We start from the raw sequence: 17,263 nt of genomic DNA on the forward strand, positions 1-17,263 counted from the left end.
ATCCTTTCCTTTCTAGGTGGATGGTGATGGGACCCAGACTAAAGGAATCGCAAGTGGTCTCATGACCCTCTCCATTTGCCATTTCTTTCATTTATGCCAGACACAGTCTTTCACTTTAGATCAAAAGGAAACAGAATGGTGCCCTGAATGATGGCTGGGTTGCCAGTTGTGCCCTAAGCATGGCAGGTCCACCAAAAGGAGCTAATGACCCCTTCTAACAGATATTGACAAAGTGGCCTGTTCCATTTCAAAACTCATTTTAATGGCCAACACTATTTAACTGTTTAATCTGGAGACGTCCAGAGAGTTACCAGGTCAAAACTGTCATTTCTTATGGGGTAATAGGACTTTTCATACATACGGCTGAGGCTCAACAAACAAGATGCAGGCAACTCTGCAGTGCAGATGTATCTCTGGAAAAGCAAAGGCCACTCAGAATAAAATTTACAGCCTGTTTTAGAGCCAAGAGCTGCTAAACCACAACAGTACTTTAATACCGTGTCATAGAAATGAAGCGCCATCACAGCCACCAAACCCACTATTGTATGTACGCTGGTGTGTGGAAGAGTGGAGGTATGTCAGAGAGGAGACAGAAAGGGCGGGCGGGGCGCAGGGGGAGAAAAGGCACATGCAGACAAGACCTCATGGTAATGACAATACTTGCTACCATTCAGTAAGTGTTTTACATTAGCCAGATCCTGTGCTAAGCATGCTTTACATGAATTACCTCGTCTAATGCTCATGATCACTTGATTATAGGAAGGTCCTACTACCCCTATGCTATTAATTCTGAAACTGAGGCTCAGAGAGGTTCAGTCATTTCCTCAAAGCTATGAAACTAATAAGTGAGGGGTCAGGATTCCAATTCTAAACTCTGGCCTATTTTATTCCGAATCGAAGCTCTCAAGCCCTAAGCAACAGTGATTTCCAGCGGCCACCACAATTCCTTCAGGAAACCTTTGCATCTTCTATGACCTTTAAGGACGAGGACAAATGACTGTGTAAGGTTCATTCTGGGACTGACGGGCGTCCCAACGAGACGAGGTCTGAATCACTCTCATCAGACCTAAAGTAAGAAAGGGCTTCATGTTTTGCCTGCTCCGCCCACACCTCAGAAGAAACCCTGTTAGGTTCATGTGGTATTTTTGTTTTCTGTTTCTGTTTGAAAGTTTCTTCTGAGTAAAAATATTTGAATGGAGTTGGGCAACAAAAGGGTACAAAGAGCTGGTATTTGCAAGTTGTTTTCTCGTTTGACCAGGCCCAGAATCTGGGGTCTGGGCAGCACCGTGGGGCTTCCGCAGGGACTCTCTCCTGACCACACCCGCAGCGCCAGCCAGCCCCGCGGCTCGCCCAACAACGGAGGCTCTCATGAGTGGTCTCACAGGTCCTTCCTCAAAGAGGCCCCTACAGGGACGCCACGGGGACCTGAGGAGACTCGGGGTAGCTCTGGTTCCTCTTCAGAGCAACAGGATGTGCAGTTGGTCACCTGTGGCCAGGGAATAAGAGACTCTTGTGTCTTGTCCCTTCCCTTAACAACAAGACCAACTGGGAAACCCTCCCTTCTCGCCACACAGCTCTCTACTGCAGAGTCTTTTTTTTTTTTTAATTTATTTATTTTATTTTTATTTATTTTTGGCTGCGTTGAGTCTTTGTTGCTGCAGGCGGGCTCTCTCTAGTTGCGGCGAGCGGGGGCCACTCTTCATCGCGGTGGCTTCTCTTGTTGCGGAGCACGGGCTCCAGAGCGCAGGCTCAGCAGTTGTGGCACACGGGCTTAGTTGCTCCGCGGCATGTGGGACCCTCCCGGACCAGGGCTCGAACCCGTGTCCCCTGCACCGGCAGGCGGATGCCCAACCGCTGCACCACCAGGGAAGCCCCTTTTTTTTTTTTAAATCGTTTCTTTGAGACTCTCCTCTATCAATGTGCCACTCCCTTTAATGGGGGAGAGTACACCTAAACCTAGTTATTCAAAAGCTGATATGGAGAAAAATCAGAGTCCCTTGCTTTTACTCCAATTCTATTTCTGCGTTTTCCACTAGAAAACTCTACGTGGCTGATCCACAGTAGTTATGTCTTTATCATTTTATTTATAGAGTTAGTAGAACTCTAAATAACCTTTGAAATCAACTTGGCCAACTCCATCCTAGAGATGAAAGTACAGAGAAATTGCTGCACAGAGAAAGTGACTTGCCCAGAATCACCCAGACAGTTAATGACAAGAGTCAGGAGTAGATCCCAAAGGCATCCTGCCTCAATGAATGTAAGTGGGGAAACACATACACATACACACACACACACACACACACACACACACGGTCAAATAGAAACAATAAAAAACCAAGATAAATAAGAAACTAATACAATGCTGTTATGAAGAAAGCAAACAGGATGATAAGATGTGTATAAACTACATAATGTGCCAGTAATTCAGTTTCCAATGACTTTTGTCAAAGCTTCATTTCAGAGATCACCAGTTGTTTATAATAAGGCCAAATTCAAGGGAACACTTTCTGTGGGTTCCGGGTACCTTTATAGCCACAATGTTTACACCTAAACCTGGGTAGCCACAGAAATACATGTTGATGTTCACAAGGAAGAAAATGATGGAAGGTGTGGATGGAAATGAACCAGCTGGAGGCCCAGGCAGTAGGAACAGCACCTTACTGGAAGTTAACAAACCTAGTTCTTGGTTTGAGCCACCAGCTAACTCAGACCTAAATTTCTCAATTAACTTGGGAGCTTCGGTCTCTTTATTTGTAAGATTAGGAAGTTGGATAGTGTGATTTTTAAAGGACCTTTCAGCTCTAAAATTCTAAATCTGGACAGATCCTTGCTTTAAAAAAAAAAAAAAAAACGAAGAAGTTGTTCTTTACTATGTTTACACAGTGGAACAAGTCCAGTGTTGAGCTCTACATTTACAAAGCCAAAAGAAAATGTAGAAAGAATATAAACAAACAGAAAGCAGAGCCTAGAAGGAGAGTGACTGTACATCCTGGGTTGACCAGACTAGTCTTGGTTTAGGCCTGTTGTCCCACTGTCCCAGTTAGTGCCTGTTTTCACTACCAGAAGTGTCTCTCAGTTTGGATGATAAATTATATGGTTATCCCTATAAGGAACTGGTGTTCTTTATCTTAGGGAATCCTTTAGCATCTCTGATCACCTAAAGGCAGAAATTCAAACTCCTTAATACGTTATAAAGGCTCTAAGTCAAAACTCTATCCCTCAGCCATAAAAAGAAACGTAATTGAGTTATTTGTAGTGAGGTGGATGGAGTTAGAGTCTGCCATACAGAGTGAAGTAAGTCAGAAAGAGAAAAACAAATACAGTATGCTAACACATATATATGGAATCTAAGGGGGAAAAAAAGGTCATGAAGAACCTAGTGGCAAGACAGGAATAAAGACACAGACCTACTAGAGAATGGACTTGAGGATATGGGGAGGGGGAAGGGGAAGCTGTGACAAAGTGAGAGAGTGGCATGGACATATATACACTACCAAACGTAAAACAGATAGCTAGTGGGAAGCAACCGCATAGCACAGGGAGATCAGCTCGGTGCTTTGTGACCACCTAGAGGGGTGGGATAGGGAGGGTGGGAGGGAGGGAGATGCAAGAGGGAAGAGATATGGGAACATATGTATAACTGATTCACTTTGTTATAAAGCAGAAACTAACACACCACTGTAAAGCAATTATACTCCAATAAAGATGTTAAAAAAAAAAAAAACTCTATCCAGCATACCCACCACATGGTAATCACACCTGACTACTTTCAGTTCCCCAAAGGTGAGCTTTTGCTTAGCTTCTCCTCTACCCTCACCCTACAGGAGGACAAGCTCCTCCACACGCATCAAGACCCAGCTCAATATTTCCTCCTGTGGGAGGCGTCCCTTCCCTCCACTCTGCCCAGACATCAACTAGCACGTGGACCCGACTGCTTTGCAACTCTTTCTCAGTCTCCTCTAACACGCTGTAAGCTCAGCAAAGAATGAAGTTTAAAAAGCAAAAATAAACAAATGGGACTACATCAAACGAAGAAGCTTCTGCACAGCAAAGGAAACCATCAACAAAACAAAAAGACAACCTACTAAATGGGAGAAGATACTTGCAAATGATATATCTGGTAAGGAGTGAATATCCAAAACATATAAAAAACTCACACAACTCAACAACAACAACAAAAATCTGATTAAAAAATGGGCAGAGGAGCTGAACATACATTTTTTCCAAAGAAGACATACAGATAGCCAACAGGTACATGAAAAAATATTCAGATCACCAATTATTAGGAAATGCAAATCAAAACCAAAGTGAGATATCACCTCACGCCTGTGAGAGTGACTGTTATCAAAAAGGCAAAAAATAACAAGTGTTGGCGAGGATGTGGAGAAAAGGCAACCCTCCTACATTGTTGGTGGGAAATTGGTACAGTCACTATGAAAAACAGTATGGAGAGTCCTCAAAAATTAAGAGTAGAACTACCATATGATCCAGCTTTCCCACTCCTGGCTATTTATCCAAAGAATATGAAAACACTAATTTGAAAAGATATATGCACCCCATGTTCATCACGGCATTATTTACAGTAGCCAAGAGATGGAAACAATCTAAGTGCCCATCAACAGATGAATGGATAAAGAAGATTGTAGTATATATGTGTGTACACACACACACACACACACACACACACACACACACACACACACTGGAATACTACTCAGTCATAAAAAAGATGAAATCTTGTCATTTGCAACAACATGGATGGACCTTGAGGGTATTATGCTAAGTGAAATAAGCCAGAGAAAGACAAATATATGATTTCACTCATTGTGGAATTAAAAAAAATAAATAAATCAAATAAAAACAAACATGTAGATACAGAGAACAGAGTAATGGTTACCAGAGGGGAAGGGGCAGGGAGGAGGGTGAAACAGATAAAGGAGATCAACAGTATGGTGATGGATGGAAACTATATTTTTGGTGATAAGCATGCTGTAGAAATATAGTGTTGTGCACTCGAAACTTATATCATGTTATAAACCAATGTTGCCTCAGTTTAAATAAATCGTGTTTACCTTATTCATCTTTTTATCCTTTAGCACATAATTAGCACTCAACAATATGTCTGTTGAATTAAACTGAACAGAGAAGTACATAAAGATTTGCTTACAGGATATTTGCCAAATTATCCTTCATCAGAGTAACGAGAAAACAATGGGCTTAAACTCATCTGGCCCCAACTACTATTATTAATACCAGTAAGTCTCTTATATGGCACGTGACCAGTGTCCTATGTTAGAAGGTCATGGTCCACAACATTCTTACAGCTGGATTCCAGTTCTGCTACTTACAAAATAAGCACTCTTGAACAAGTTACTTACCCTCTCTTAACTCAGTTCCCCCAGTATAAAATGGGAGAAACACAACTTTCCTTGGTGTAAGGTTATAAACAGTGCATGAAGAGTAATGCCGAGTATTGACCCTGGCACAGGGTACGTAGGTAAAAAGCAGTAATTTAGCTTCAGTGGTGATCATTTCCAGCCAGAACAGATCCAACTAGAAAAAGTATCTCTCTCTTCTTCCCCAAAGACATAGGCTCCACCTGGATTTATTTTGCTTTATTTTCCTCACTCTCTCCCACAATTAAGATGCAAAAACCTCTACATCATAACCATTATTTTCTCTTTCCAAATCCTGGTTTCCCTCTTCTCTAATTATCCCCAACATAAGTGTCATCAGAAGGAACAGAGCAAGAAAGGCAAGGACTTACAACTCAAGATAGACTGTGGTCAAATAAGGAAGAACTTGACAGCCACTCTGATTCAACCGTGGAACAGACTCAAAAGGAATTCTTGGTAAAATGTCAAGTGGGGAGAATTCAAGCCTGGGGAAGGATTACATGACTTCGCACTAGGACAATGAACCCTCTAGTTAACTACACCTTGAACTAAACACTCCTTCAATCAGAAGCAGTCAGTTACTGGTGCTCCAACACCAAACAGTGGAAAAGGGCTGATGAGATGAGAGTCATAACCATCATGATCAGAAGCAAAGGGAGGAAAGGAATGCTCCCTGAAAGCTTGCTTCTACCCAGGAAATGAAGCACAGGCAGCTAGGCAGTATCGAGAGAAATAAATGGGATCACAATGTTTCAATTTAACAGCACAGTGCTGTTCAAACTTTATAAAACAATCCAGCATGTGCTGGTAGTTGCTTGTATTATAGAGAGGCAGGATAGCATGGAGGTGAAAAACACATGGGCTCTGGAACCAGACTGCCTGAAACGTATCCCAGCTCCTGTACTTAACCAGCTGTGTGATCTTGGGCAAGTTACTTAACCTCTCTGTGCCTCAGTTTTCACCTCTGAAAAATGAAGCTAACAAACCTAGACTCCACAGGGATGCTCTTTACAAAAACTCATTTCTAAGGCAGAGTAGTGCTAGGCACATGATTAATGCTATATGTGTTTTACAAATAAAATTATTAAGATCCAGTACTCACTCAAGAGCAGCTTATACACAATCTTGTGCTTCAAAACTGCTGCTGGTATTGCCATCATAAATCTCAAAGACCCCTTTATTTTATGTTGACTCCTAGAAATTCAACTTGTTGACTAACAAATCCTTTTACTGAAGGATAAATAACCAATAAACACTGGTTTATTGAACTGAATGGGTCTAAAACCCAGAGGTCATTTTGACATGGTGAAATGGAAACCGAAGGTTTGACACTTAATCAAACTGTAATCATCCCCAGAATAAATGAACAAAATACACATTATTTATTGAGCAGCCCTTGTGGTCACTTTCCAAGCTGTTGTATTTGACTGGAAGGCACAAAACGTAATAGGGGTGTAGCTAGGTTTGGCTTCTGCCACACGACTGAACAAAGTGGCATCAACTTAGTGAATTCACTATGGCTTTCTCTGGTCCTCAGTTCTGAAGGCTCAAAAACCTGGTTTTGTCACCACATTCATTCATTCAACAGTTATTTTACAAGTACCTACTTTGTGCCAGATCCCACAACAGGTAATGTGGAGAAACTGGACAACACATCATTACAATTCCTGCTCACTGCCGCAAAGCTGACGATCTGGCAGAGAAGACATATTAAAAAACCGAACGTGCACCACAACAAAACCTGATGGTCAATAAACTTGTTCCTACAAGACCAACCCATCTTTCGCATGCAATCACAACTACATAGAATTCAAGCAGGGGAGTACGTTGTACGAATGGTAACAGGCACCAACTTGACAAACACCTGGCTGTTCAGGGTGGTGAATTACCTGTTCCGAGCCCTGCCCATTCTCCCATTCTTGCTGCTTTTCTCTGCAAGGCTACAGTCCACTTATTTAATTTCTCCTTCCTATATTACAATCCCATACACATCTTGCCTCACCAAATTTCTTTGCCTATCACCCTGATTGGAGTCCTCCATGTTCTAAACGTCTTCCATCACACATCTATAGAGATAATGCCATTTATTCCAGAGGCGGCTACATGTATTCAATCTTTGTGGAGCCCACTAGGTTAACCTCAGAAACCAGTGTTATATTCTGTTATTTTCAAGTCTGGGCTTGGTGTGGTAGGGCAGAAGGGGCATTTAGGGCCAACGTGCACTGAAACTGTGGCCCCATAAACCCTCAGAATAATTCTCATTTAACCTGCAAAACCACCCAATGAGGCACAAAAGTTAATTTTATATGAATCGTTAAGCGTGCTACACACCGGAAAATGCTATGCGTTATACAAAGGTCAAAATTAAAACCAGAACTTAGCAGGTTCATGGTCCAAGTTCAGTAGTCATTTTCTGCTGGTGGTTCTATGAACCATAAGCAGTGCTTGAGATGATACTAGAAAAAGTGCACCCGTATGAAAAGTTTCAACCAACATTCAGATCAGCAGTAAACAAACAAATACCTGAGTCAATACAGAAGTGAAATCTCTCATGTTACTTAATTTAATACAAAAAATAGCATCCATGGTAAACAAAGATGTGCTTCATCCCTATCATGGAGAATGTATACTTGTGGCACAGGTATGCTCAAGGCTTTTGTTGATAATTAAACATAGAGGGAAATCATTTTTATACTTCTACTGAACTCTGTTGGATGGAATAAGACAATTTCACATCTGAGGTGGTGGGGGCCTCAGTGGGGATACTACCTACACGTGCCAGTTAGTTACAGACAGGGCTTTAGTTGTGTCGGCAATCCCAAGGCCTGGTCTTTATTCTTAGAGCCATAATTAGGGCTCTCTTTCCTGGGGCTAAGATTAAAGTAGCTCCCAGAGTTTCAGAGGAGCCACACCATCCCAGGTTCCATCCACTCAACCCTGCTTTACAAACTGGAACAGAGAGCATTAGAGGAACTTTCCACTGAATTTCCATGGAGAAAGAGGAACTACTAAAGATTTTTTAAAAGATATATTTTAAATGTGATCAGACATTAACCCAAATATAGCCCATGGAGAAAATGTAATTCAATAGAGTAATTATTTAAAATGCTCACTGGGTGAACTTTAAAAATAGGCCTTCTAAGCTCCAAAAGAAATGTTCTGTGTATACCGTCTTCATGGACACATTTCCGGGAGTCAGCACAGGGCCTGGAACTCATGAGGTTCTCTTTAACTATTTTCTGAATACATAAATGAATAAATATATTCCTTCTGATCATTACCATGAATTTTTCACCCAGGAAAAACAATAGTTATTTAAAGGCAAAAGTTATTCAAGTATACATTACATAAAAGAATAAAATCCTGCTTTTCACCTTGAAATATGAATTAACTTCCACCACTAAAAACAGAAAATTAATGGAAAAAAAGTAAGTTTTCATAAAGATGACTGTCACAGATGGTATTAATTCCAACCCATTTTGCACAATAAATCTATATAAAATCTTGATATACTTACCTACATGTATGCAGTAACAATGACAGAATGTGAAAGACTCCTTATTTGGAAACAGACTCATAAAAATAACTATGTGTGAAAGCATATTCATAGGACATTAAAAACACTTTCTGAGAATCTGTAATAAAGAGACTATAGGCAAAAGTTCCACAATTTGGGCTGTAATAAAACCTTTCAAAAGCTGATATTTTTCAATACTTGATAGCCAAACTCGTCAATGATATTTTCCACATCACCACCATTTATAACCCATCACTGAGATATTATTTCCCTAAAACCAGTTCTGTAATTATAGAAAGACTGGGATGCTGACTTCATCATAAACATTTGCTATAAAGGTGCCTTGTCCCCTTGTAATTCCTGCATATATACCCGGTGATGTTCACAATGTTGTTTACCACTATCATAAACTACTCTGGTTTGTATTAAGACATTGAGAATCTGTAAAGTAAGTTACAGTCAAGACAAAACTCACCAAGCACGATGACCACAGTCTTCAGAAGACTCATCATGGTATCCCGATTGCGCCGCGGCCCAGAACTATGCCGAGACATCCTCATAGTCCTCTGGCGAACATAGCCAAAGATATGAGCATAGAGAACCACCATGACAACAAAGGTCACCAAGTTGAAAATGGCCCAGAAGACCAAGTAAGAGTCACTGTAGAGGGGTGCCATGTTGGAACAGTTTTCAATATCACAGATGCAGTTCCAGCCCACACTGGGTATGGCCCCCATAACAATGGCCATGGTCCAGATGACCACAATCACCACCACCACCCGCCGGTTGCTCATCCGCGTGTGGAGCTGCATGCGGAAAACCGTAATATGCCTCTCGATTGCAATGGCCAGTAAGTTGGCCACAGAGGCTGTCAGGCTGGTGTCAATGAGGCCCTGACGCAGGAGCCATGTGCTAACAGTCAGTCTCCGAGTATTGGGTCCTGTGTTGAACATTAGGTAGAAGTAGGCCAACCCAGCAAAGAAGTCCGCAGCAGCCAGATTCGCCATTAAGTAATAAATAGGAAAATGGAAGCGGCGGTTGACATAGATCGCCACCATGACCAGCAGGTTGGCCAACATGATGAAGATACAGACGGTGATTCCAAGTCCCATCACCAGCTTGCTAACTGTGTTCCATTCTGTGGCAAGGTACTTTCCACTCCGGTTATAAAAGAAGGCGATGGACTCATTGTAGAAGCACTGTGGTTCATTCATGGCTGTGAACTAGAAGAGAAAGGAAGAAAGATGAAAAAAGAGAAAAACCACGGACCCAAATTTAAAGATGTGTAGATAACGCAAGTCTTCTACGGTAAATGTGGCCAAAAAATAGCAAAAGCAAAGAATTTGAAAATCTGATCCTGTGTAATGTTCTATGATTATGTTGAAACCCTAAGGTTTCTTACTGTTTTACTGTTCTTGAGATTAAAGACAGTTGGAGTTAAATAAATGACAAGGTCTGTTCTTGGTGGCTGCACATCATTGAAGTCTACTAGAAAAGCCACATGACCCAGAAATCATGCCTAAAATACATGAGACAGATGAGAATTTTGCAGAGCATTGCAACTGGAATATTTACCATAGTGAAATCTACTTTGGCCTGTTATTTAGGGAATCTGTAAACACAGTTGGTTTATAGATAGGGTATTATTGCCCTATTATTCTGCATTTCTGTTCTCACATAGTATGTTCAATCTGTGTCGACATTTTATAACGCAAGTCCCCACAAGGACCATCAGTCCCAACATTTCAAAGAGGTCACTATGCATCAAAGCTACTTTGCCCAAAGCCAGCATTTGCTGTTCAACATTCCTGTGGTCAGCACTGTCTTCCCCCACAACTCCTTACCCCAGAATAGCATTCATCAAACAATCTGTGACGTTTGAGAACTTCTTCTTCTTGGAGGACATAAGAAATATGTAACTAATGTAACCTTCAGGGAGCAGTTCATACTTTGACACTGCTCTGAAAGTACACCTTCTAAATGTTGAGCGATAATGTTTCATTACGTGTTTTCTTATTTTTAACATCATCAATCAGAATATATTTGCTTTTTAACTACTTATACTCTCACTTGAATTCAAAAGGATTGAGGAAGTTTCTAGTAAAATGATATAGGCGTCGATAAAACTATTAAAACAAAATTAGAAAGTAAAAAGTGACACGGAGAAACTAGAAAATTACACATCAAATAGAATAAATCACCTTTCCTAAAGCCTTAAGTTTGTCTGTGACTCCTAAAATTAGAGAATAATTCTTGAAGATAGCTCACATCCAAGCTTTTTCTTCATATCCTACACTGCATTTAGTAAATTACCTAGCAAATATGACAGTTTTAACCACTATTTTTGATCGAATATTCTACCGAATATCTGTGAGTTGTGCCTTAATGTTTACCAAACACAGAAAGTTCCAAAACAGTGTGTGAAACTCTTCTTGAATGGTTAGTCTCCTGATCTGTCCAGACATCTAGGGTCTCTTTCCTCATTTAGACTAAATAGCTTTTAGATCATGCTTCTATAATAATCACTCTTACCACGTTGTATAATTATTTACCACCTTGTTTCTTAAAAAGATGATAGTCCAGGGGAAGAGTGAAGACCCTGTCTTACACATCTTGGTATCTAATGTACCTTCCACAGAACCCCACTCAATGGCGATCTGAGAACTTGTCATGTTCCATTCCACTCCAAATCTTGCCATTACTCTTGGTATCTCATCTAATTTTCTAGCCTCTCAGTTTCTTAACCTCATCTTTCATGACTTTCTATTCCATTACAACTCAGCTGCCCACTTCCAAGGTCACACCCTGGACTCTGTAACCACTCAGAACTGTCTCCCTTTGGAAATAATCGATTGATACATTCTAATACTCTTTCTATTCTAATTACTCTTCCCATTCTTCCAAATTTATACATTCTAAGTACTCCCTCCCCATTCTTCCAAATTTCTCAATTGATCCCCCTACATCAGTTCTTTGAAGCCATCTATTTCCTTAAGCATGCTACTTTTTCCCAGTGGATTACTTCCCTATCTTCCCCCTTTTCCCTATCTGGCTTAGGTTCCATAGTATATCGTTTCAACCTCTTTTTTTTTTTTTTTTTTGCTAATACAAGAACACAGTCTCTTCTTGAAGACTCTGAGGTCAGGTGTCCTTCAGAATTCAAAAATTTGCCGGTTTTAAGAACAGTTATAGAGGACATAATCTATGTTTGATGTAACAGCCCCATCAAAATTTGAGACAGCACTCCATAATGATACATGTTAATCTCTAAAGTAAAACATATGAATATATACACTAAGTTTGATAAATAAAGGTTATAAGTAGCCTCATATGTATTCATTCAGAGCAACTTCTGCCACTAAGAAAAAGTCATCAGTTTTCAGACCTTCTTAAATTTTATAGTTTCAGATAAGGAAGTAGAGACCTTTATCTTTTAATCTACTTGCTCCACTGCACTTCTGTAACAATTTCTTAGAATAACAACAGTCTTGGATGGATGTAATTGGTTCCCACTTCTACATCTACACCAAGGCTTCTGAGAAATGTTAGAGAAAAATCAACATATCTGGCAGATTGATTCTGCTATAAATTCATGATGTCTAGCCTCAACTGAGAATTTAATGCCACAAGAAATCTGATTTTCTCCCTAATTATTATTCTGTATCTTCTTCACAGTAACTAAACTTATTATTCTCTCTTGAGTCTCACCTTCCCTCTCTCCAGCAGCAGTTGCCAAAAGAGGAAACTTAGAAATCATCAGATTGGAACTCTTTTACCTTTAAAATTACCTATTCAAGAAACTATTTTTTCTTCCCCTTCTGTTACAATGGAAAAGGTGTACCCTTTGCCATCCAAGTGTTCTGAATCCCATCCATTCCTACTATTTCCAGAATCTTGTTCTATAAATTGCTTCCTTTCTTCAGTTCCCTCCTCACTCCTTCTCCTCTCCCTTGAATCTTTCCTATCCATATTCAAGTAAGTTTAATCTCTACCAAAAACAGGAAGGAAGGAAGGAGAGAAGGGAGGGAGGGAGGGAGGGGGAGAGGGGGAGAGGGGGAGGGGGGAGAGGGGGAGAGGGGGAGAGGGGGAGGGGGGAGAGGGGGAGAGGGGGAGAGGGGGAGAGGGAGAGAGGGAGAGAGGGAGAGAGGGAGAGAGGGAGAGAGGGAGAGAGGGAGAGAGGGAGGGAGAAAGAAAGAAATCCCCATATAACTTCAAGTTTGGCTTCCAGCTCTGATGACTTTTCCCCTTCATAGCCAATTGCTCTCCAGTGTCTCACTGGACACACACAAATTTCTCAATTACCTATGGTACAGCTTCTCCCCCTTCCCCTCCATCAAATCCACTCTAGTCAATTCTTGAGTTTCACATAACTTCCCCAAATCACACCAATCTGGTAGCTGTTCCAATGGAAATTTTTCAGTCCTCACCTTACTAACCCCTCAAAGCATCAGATACATGACTGGGAGCCTCTTTCTTAGAAAATTCTCTTTCTTTAGCTATCATGACATCATACTATCCTGGCTCTTGATCTCTCTCTCTCCCTGGTTGGTGCTTCTCAGTCATTTCTGAGGCTCCCCATCCGCTGTGCAACATTACTGTTTCTACCCTATATTCTCATTCAACACACTTTCATTGAGTTTTCTAATATGTCCTCCAAGATTTCAATTATATATCTCAAATACTCCCATATCTACGTATTTGACCCCTATTTCTTTCCTGAACTCTAAGCAAATACCAAATTGCCCACTGTTATCTCTGACAACCTCATAATTACTTCTGTCTCTGTGTTCAAAACCAAGCTCAAATTTATAACCTTCCCCAACTTGTTCCTCCCACAGTCACTATTTCAGAGGCTAGAGAACCACTATCTTTCTAGTGGCCTGAATGCTAAATGTGGGAATTCCTTTTCCCCTCATCTTCATCATTTAATCAATAACCATACCCTGTACCTTCTCCTTCCTAAGTATCTGTTCAACCTGTTTACTATTCCATCCTCATGGCCACCAGCATTACTACTACACTGGCTTCCTAGGTGTTCTTTCTACCTAGCACCAATCTCTTCTCTAGTGATCTTTCTAAAAGACAAAGTTGCCCAAACTGTTCCTCTACTAAAAACGCTTCAATGGCTAACAAGTGCACTTAAGCTAAAAATCCATACTCTTCAACCACCTTATCAGGCCTCCTTATCAGGTCTCTCCAGCCTCAACTCAAGCTATTAATGACTTTAAACTCTCTGCTTCAGCTCTCTTTAATGTACTGTGCTCTCTCTCACCTCTGGTTCTCAGCATCGCTGAGAACAGAGGTTTTCTGCATCAGCACCCAGAGGGTTTGTAAAACACAGCTTGATGACCACATCTATCTGATTTAGTAGATCTGAGGTGGGGCCCCACGTGATGCTGATACTCCTGGGCTAAGGACCACACTTTGAATACCACTGGCCTAGAACAATCTTCCCCCCATTTTCACCTTACACTCATTCTTCATGTACCAGTTGAAATATTATTATTTCTAGTCATTCTCCCCAGATCTTCCCATGTCTGGGCAAGGTGCCTCCTACCACAGTTCCCTGCATTACTCCTATAACACTTACCACACTGTATAATAATTACTTCATTATCTATTGACACCTCCCCATACTAGGCTGTAAGCATTATGACGGCAGAGATTCTAGCTTTCTTGTTCACTGTTGTATAGCATCCAACTATTAGATTAGATGCTAAATATATACTGATTGCTTTAATAAATTAAAGATAATTCAAAAAATGTTTACACTTCACAAGTTTTCTTTCTGCAAAGGATATTAAAAAAAATCATAAATATTATATAAATGCAAAATTTTGTTCTTTCCTTTAGCCCCTGTAACCATTTACTTTCTCGGGACAAAGAAATTTCTTAATCAAACAAGAAGCATGTAGTATTTCACAGCATTCCAACTTCTAAACGCCAACTGCCAACAAAGTCAAGCAGTGATATGAAAAGCTTCTTTGCTTTTCCCACATAGAAAAACCATATAATTAAGAATGACAAAATATGGGGCTTCCCTGGTGGCGCAGTGGTTGAGAATCTGCCTGCCAGTGCAGGGGACACGGGTTCGAGCCCTGGTCTGGGAGGATCCCACATGCCGCGGAGCAACTGGGCCCATGAGCCACAATTGCTGAGCCTGCGCGTCTGGAGCCTGTGCTCCGCAACAAGAGAGGCCGCGATAGTGAGAGGCCCGCGCACCACGATGAAGAGTGGCCCCCGCTTGCCACAACTAGAGAGAGCCCTCACACAGAAACAAAGACCCAACACAGCCATAAAATAAAATAATTAATTAATTAATTAATTTAAAAAAAAAAGAATGACAAAATAAAGTATAAATTGGCTTTTTAAGCCACAATATGCTAAGATGAATAAAACTGACAAATTTTCTCTGAAGGTATCCAATGTTTACTCAGCAAATGGCATGTGACCTGGTTCTATTCCATCTCTTATCTCTCAAAAATTGAGTAGTGATACCATAAAAACCATATCATATTTAATGACATAACTTACATGATTTTTTGAACCTCAGTTTTACCATCTGTTAAATGAGGAAATTGGACTAAATTATACATAAGGTCTATTTCAGATTTAAAATTCTATACTAAGAATATTGTGGGTAAGAACTCTATATTTAATCAAATTGCCAGCTAAATATTAAAGCAGTAGAAAATATACCAGGAATTAAAAATAGTAGGGGTAGAATATACCTGAGAAAAAAATCAGGAATTTCAGCTAGATTTAGTACAAGAGGACTGAATTGAAAGAATTAAAACTTTTCTCCTATTATCTGCAAAAAGCAGCAGATCTGGAGAATAAGTGAAGGACACCCTGGCAGCATCTTCAATGGTAGTCAGAAGGGTAGTGTGAAAGTGCTTCTTTACTTTTTCAGGACCTGATGGATTTAGGCAGAAACCCACATCAAGCTCCGAGAGAATGCAATTCAACTGTGCTTGGACTATAAGACATTAAGGTAGTCATGGTTATAATGATATGGCAAACAGAAAAAATTAGCAAACACAATGGGGAGAAAGCAATCTCAGAGGAGGAGATGGCCATCCTAAAGAATAACAGAAAATACCTCCCTTTGAAGCAGATTTATTAAAAAAGAAAAAAGGGGGGGGGGGAATGGAAAAGATTAAATACTAGGATATTTCTGATTTGTATTCTCAAAATGCTTTGTTAGGGTACAAGCACTGAAAATAGAGCAAGCCATTATGAAGACAAAAAAAAAATTTTTTTTTCAGAAAAAACTACGTAGAGACTATATTAGCTTCCCATTGCTACTGTAACAGATTGCCACAAAATTTAGTAGCTTAAAAAGACAAATTTATTATCTTATAGTCTTGGAGGTCAGAAGTCCAAAGTGGGGCTCACTGGGCTAAATCAAGGTGTTGGCAGGACTGTGTTCCTTTCCAGAGGCTCTAGAAGAGAATTTTTCTGCCTTTTTCCACTTGCAGAGACGGCTCACATTCTTTGTCTCCTGGCCCCATTCCAGCTTCAAAGCCAGAAATGGCCAGCCAAGTCTTTCTCACACTGACATCATTCTAACACTGACTCTTCTTCCTCCATCTCCCACATTTAGGGACCCTTGTGATTACCTTCCCAGATAACCTAGGATAATCTCCCCATCACAAAATCCTGAACTTCATCACACCTGAAAAGCCCCTTTTGCCATGTAAATTAGCCTATTCAGTGGTTCCAGGATTAAGTATGCAATGGACATCATTAGAACTTCATCACTGTGCCCACCAAAGAGATGAAAAACCATTTCTCAATTAAAAACAATAATTCAGGCAATGAAATGAAGTATAAAAATTCCAGAAAACTGAAATGGCAAATAGAAAACAAACTTAGGAATTTTACTCAGTGCTCAGAGAAGATGGTCAGAGGTAAGAATAAAAGGAAAAAAGGCACGTATAGGAAAAAAATTCCAAACATAACTAGCTTTCCAAGTAAGACTAGGACAAAGCTTAAGTAACACAGCTTGAAGCATAAGAAAAGTTATTGCTTAAAGAGAAAGACCTCAGATTACTGGTTTAAGTTTACATAAATTACAAAAGAGTTGATTAAAATCAACTAAAATTCAGATACAGCTAGGTTAGATTTTGGAATCTCAAGGTTAACATTCGAAACTCTAAAAATATAAAAAAATAAACAAACAAAAAGCAAACAAATCAAATATTGAGAGAGAGAAAATATGGTATTGCTAAGCTTCTGCTGTAGAATTCCAAAAGATAGAACACAACCAATCAAAATCTCCATTATTTCAATTATACTTCAATTTGGAAAAAATCTCCATTATATGGAGAAAATGTTTAAGATCCAT

General features: G+C 40.1%; 1 protein-coding gene across 7 annotated transcripts in view; it reads right to left on the reverse strand.

Moving 5' to 3' along the window:
• Window positions 1-17,263, reverse strand: part of LPAR1 (lysophosphatidic acid receptor 1) — a 154,579-nt gene that overhangs the window by 48,202 nt on the left and 89,114 nt on the right. For all 7 annotated transcript variants that reach the window (XM_059926541.1, XM_059926542.1, XM_059926543.1 and 4 more), the window contains one exon: window positions 9,389-10,136. In XM_059926541.1, coding sequence (XP_059782524.1) covers window positions 9,389-10,127 — 739 coding nt within the window. In that variant the 5' untranslated portion in view covers window positions 10,128-10,136. The remainder of the gene's footprint in view (window positions 1-9,388; window positions 10,137-17,263) is intronic.

The sequence above is a fragment of the Balaenoptera ricei genome, chromosome 6 (assembly GCF_028023285.1).
Source record: "Balaenoptera ricei isolate mBalRic1 chromosome 6, mBalRic1.hap2, whole genome shotgun sequence".
NCBI classification, from domain to species: Eukaryota; Metazoa; Chordata; class Mammalia; order Artiodactyla; family Balaenopteridae; genus Balaenoptera; species Balaenoptera ricei.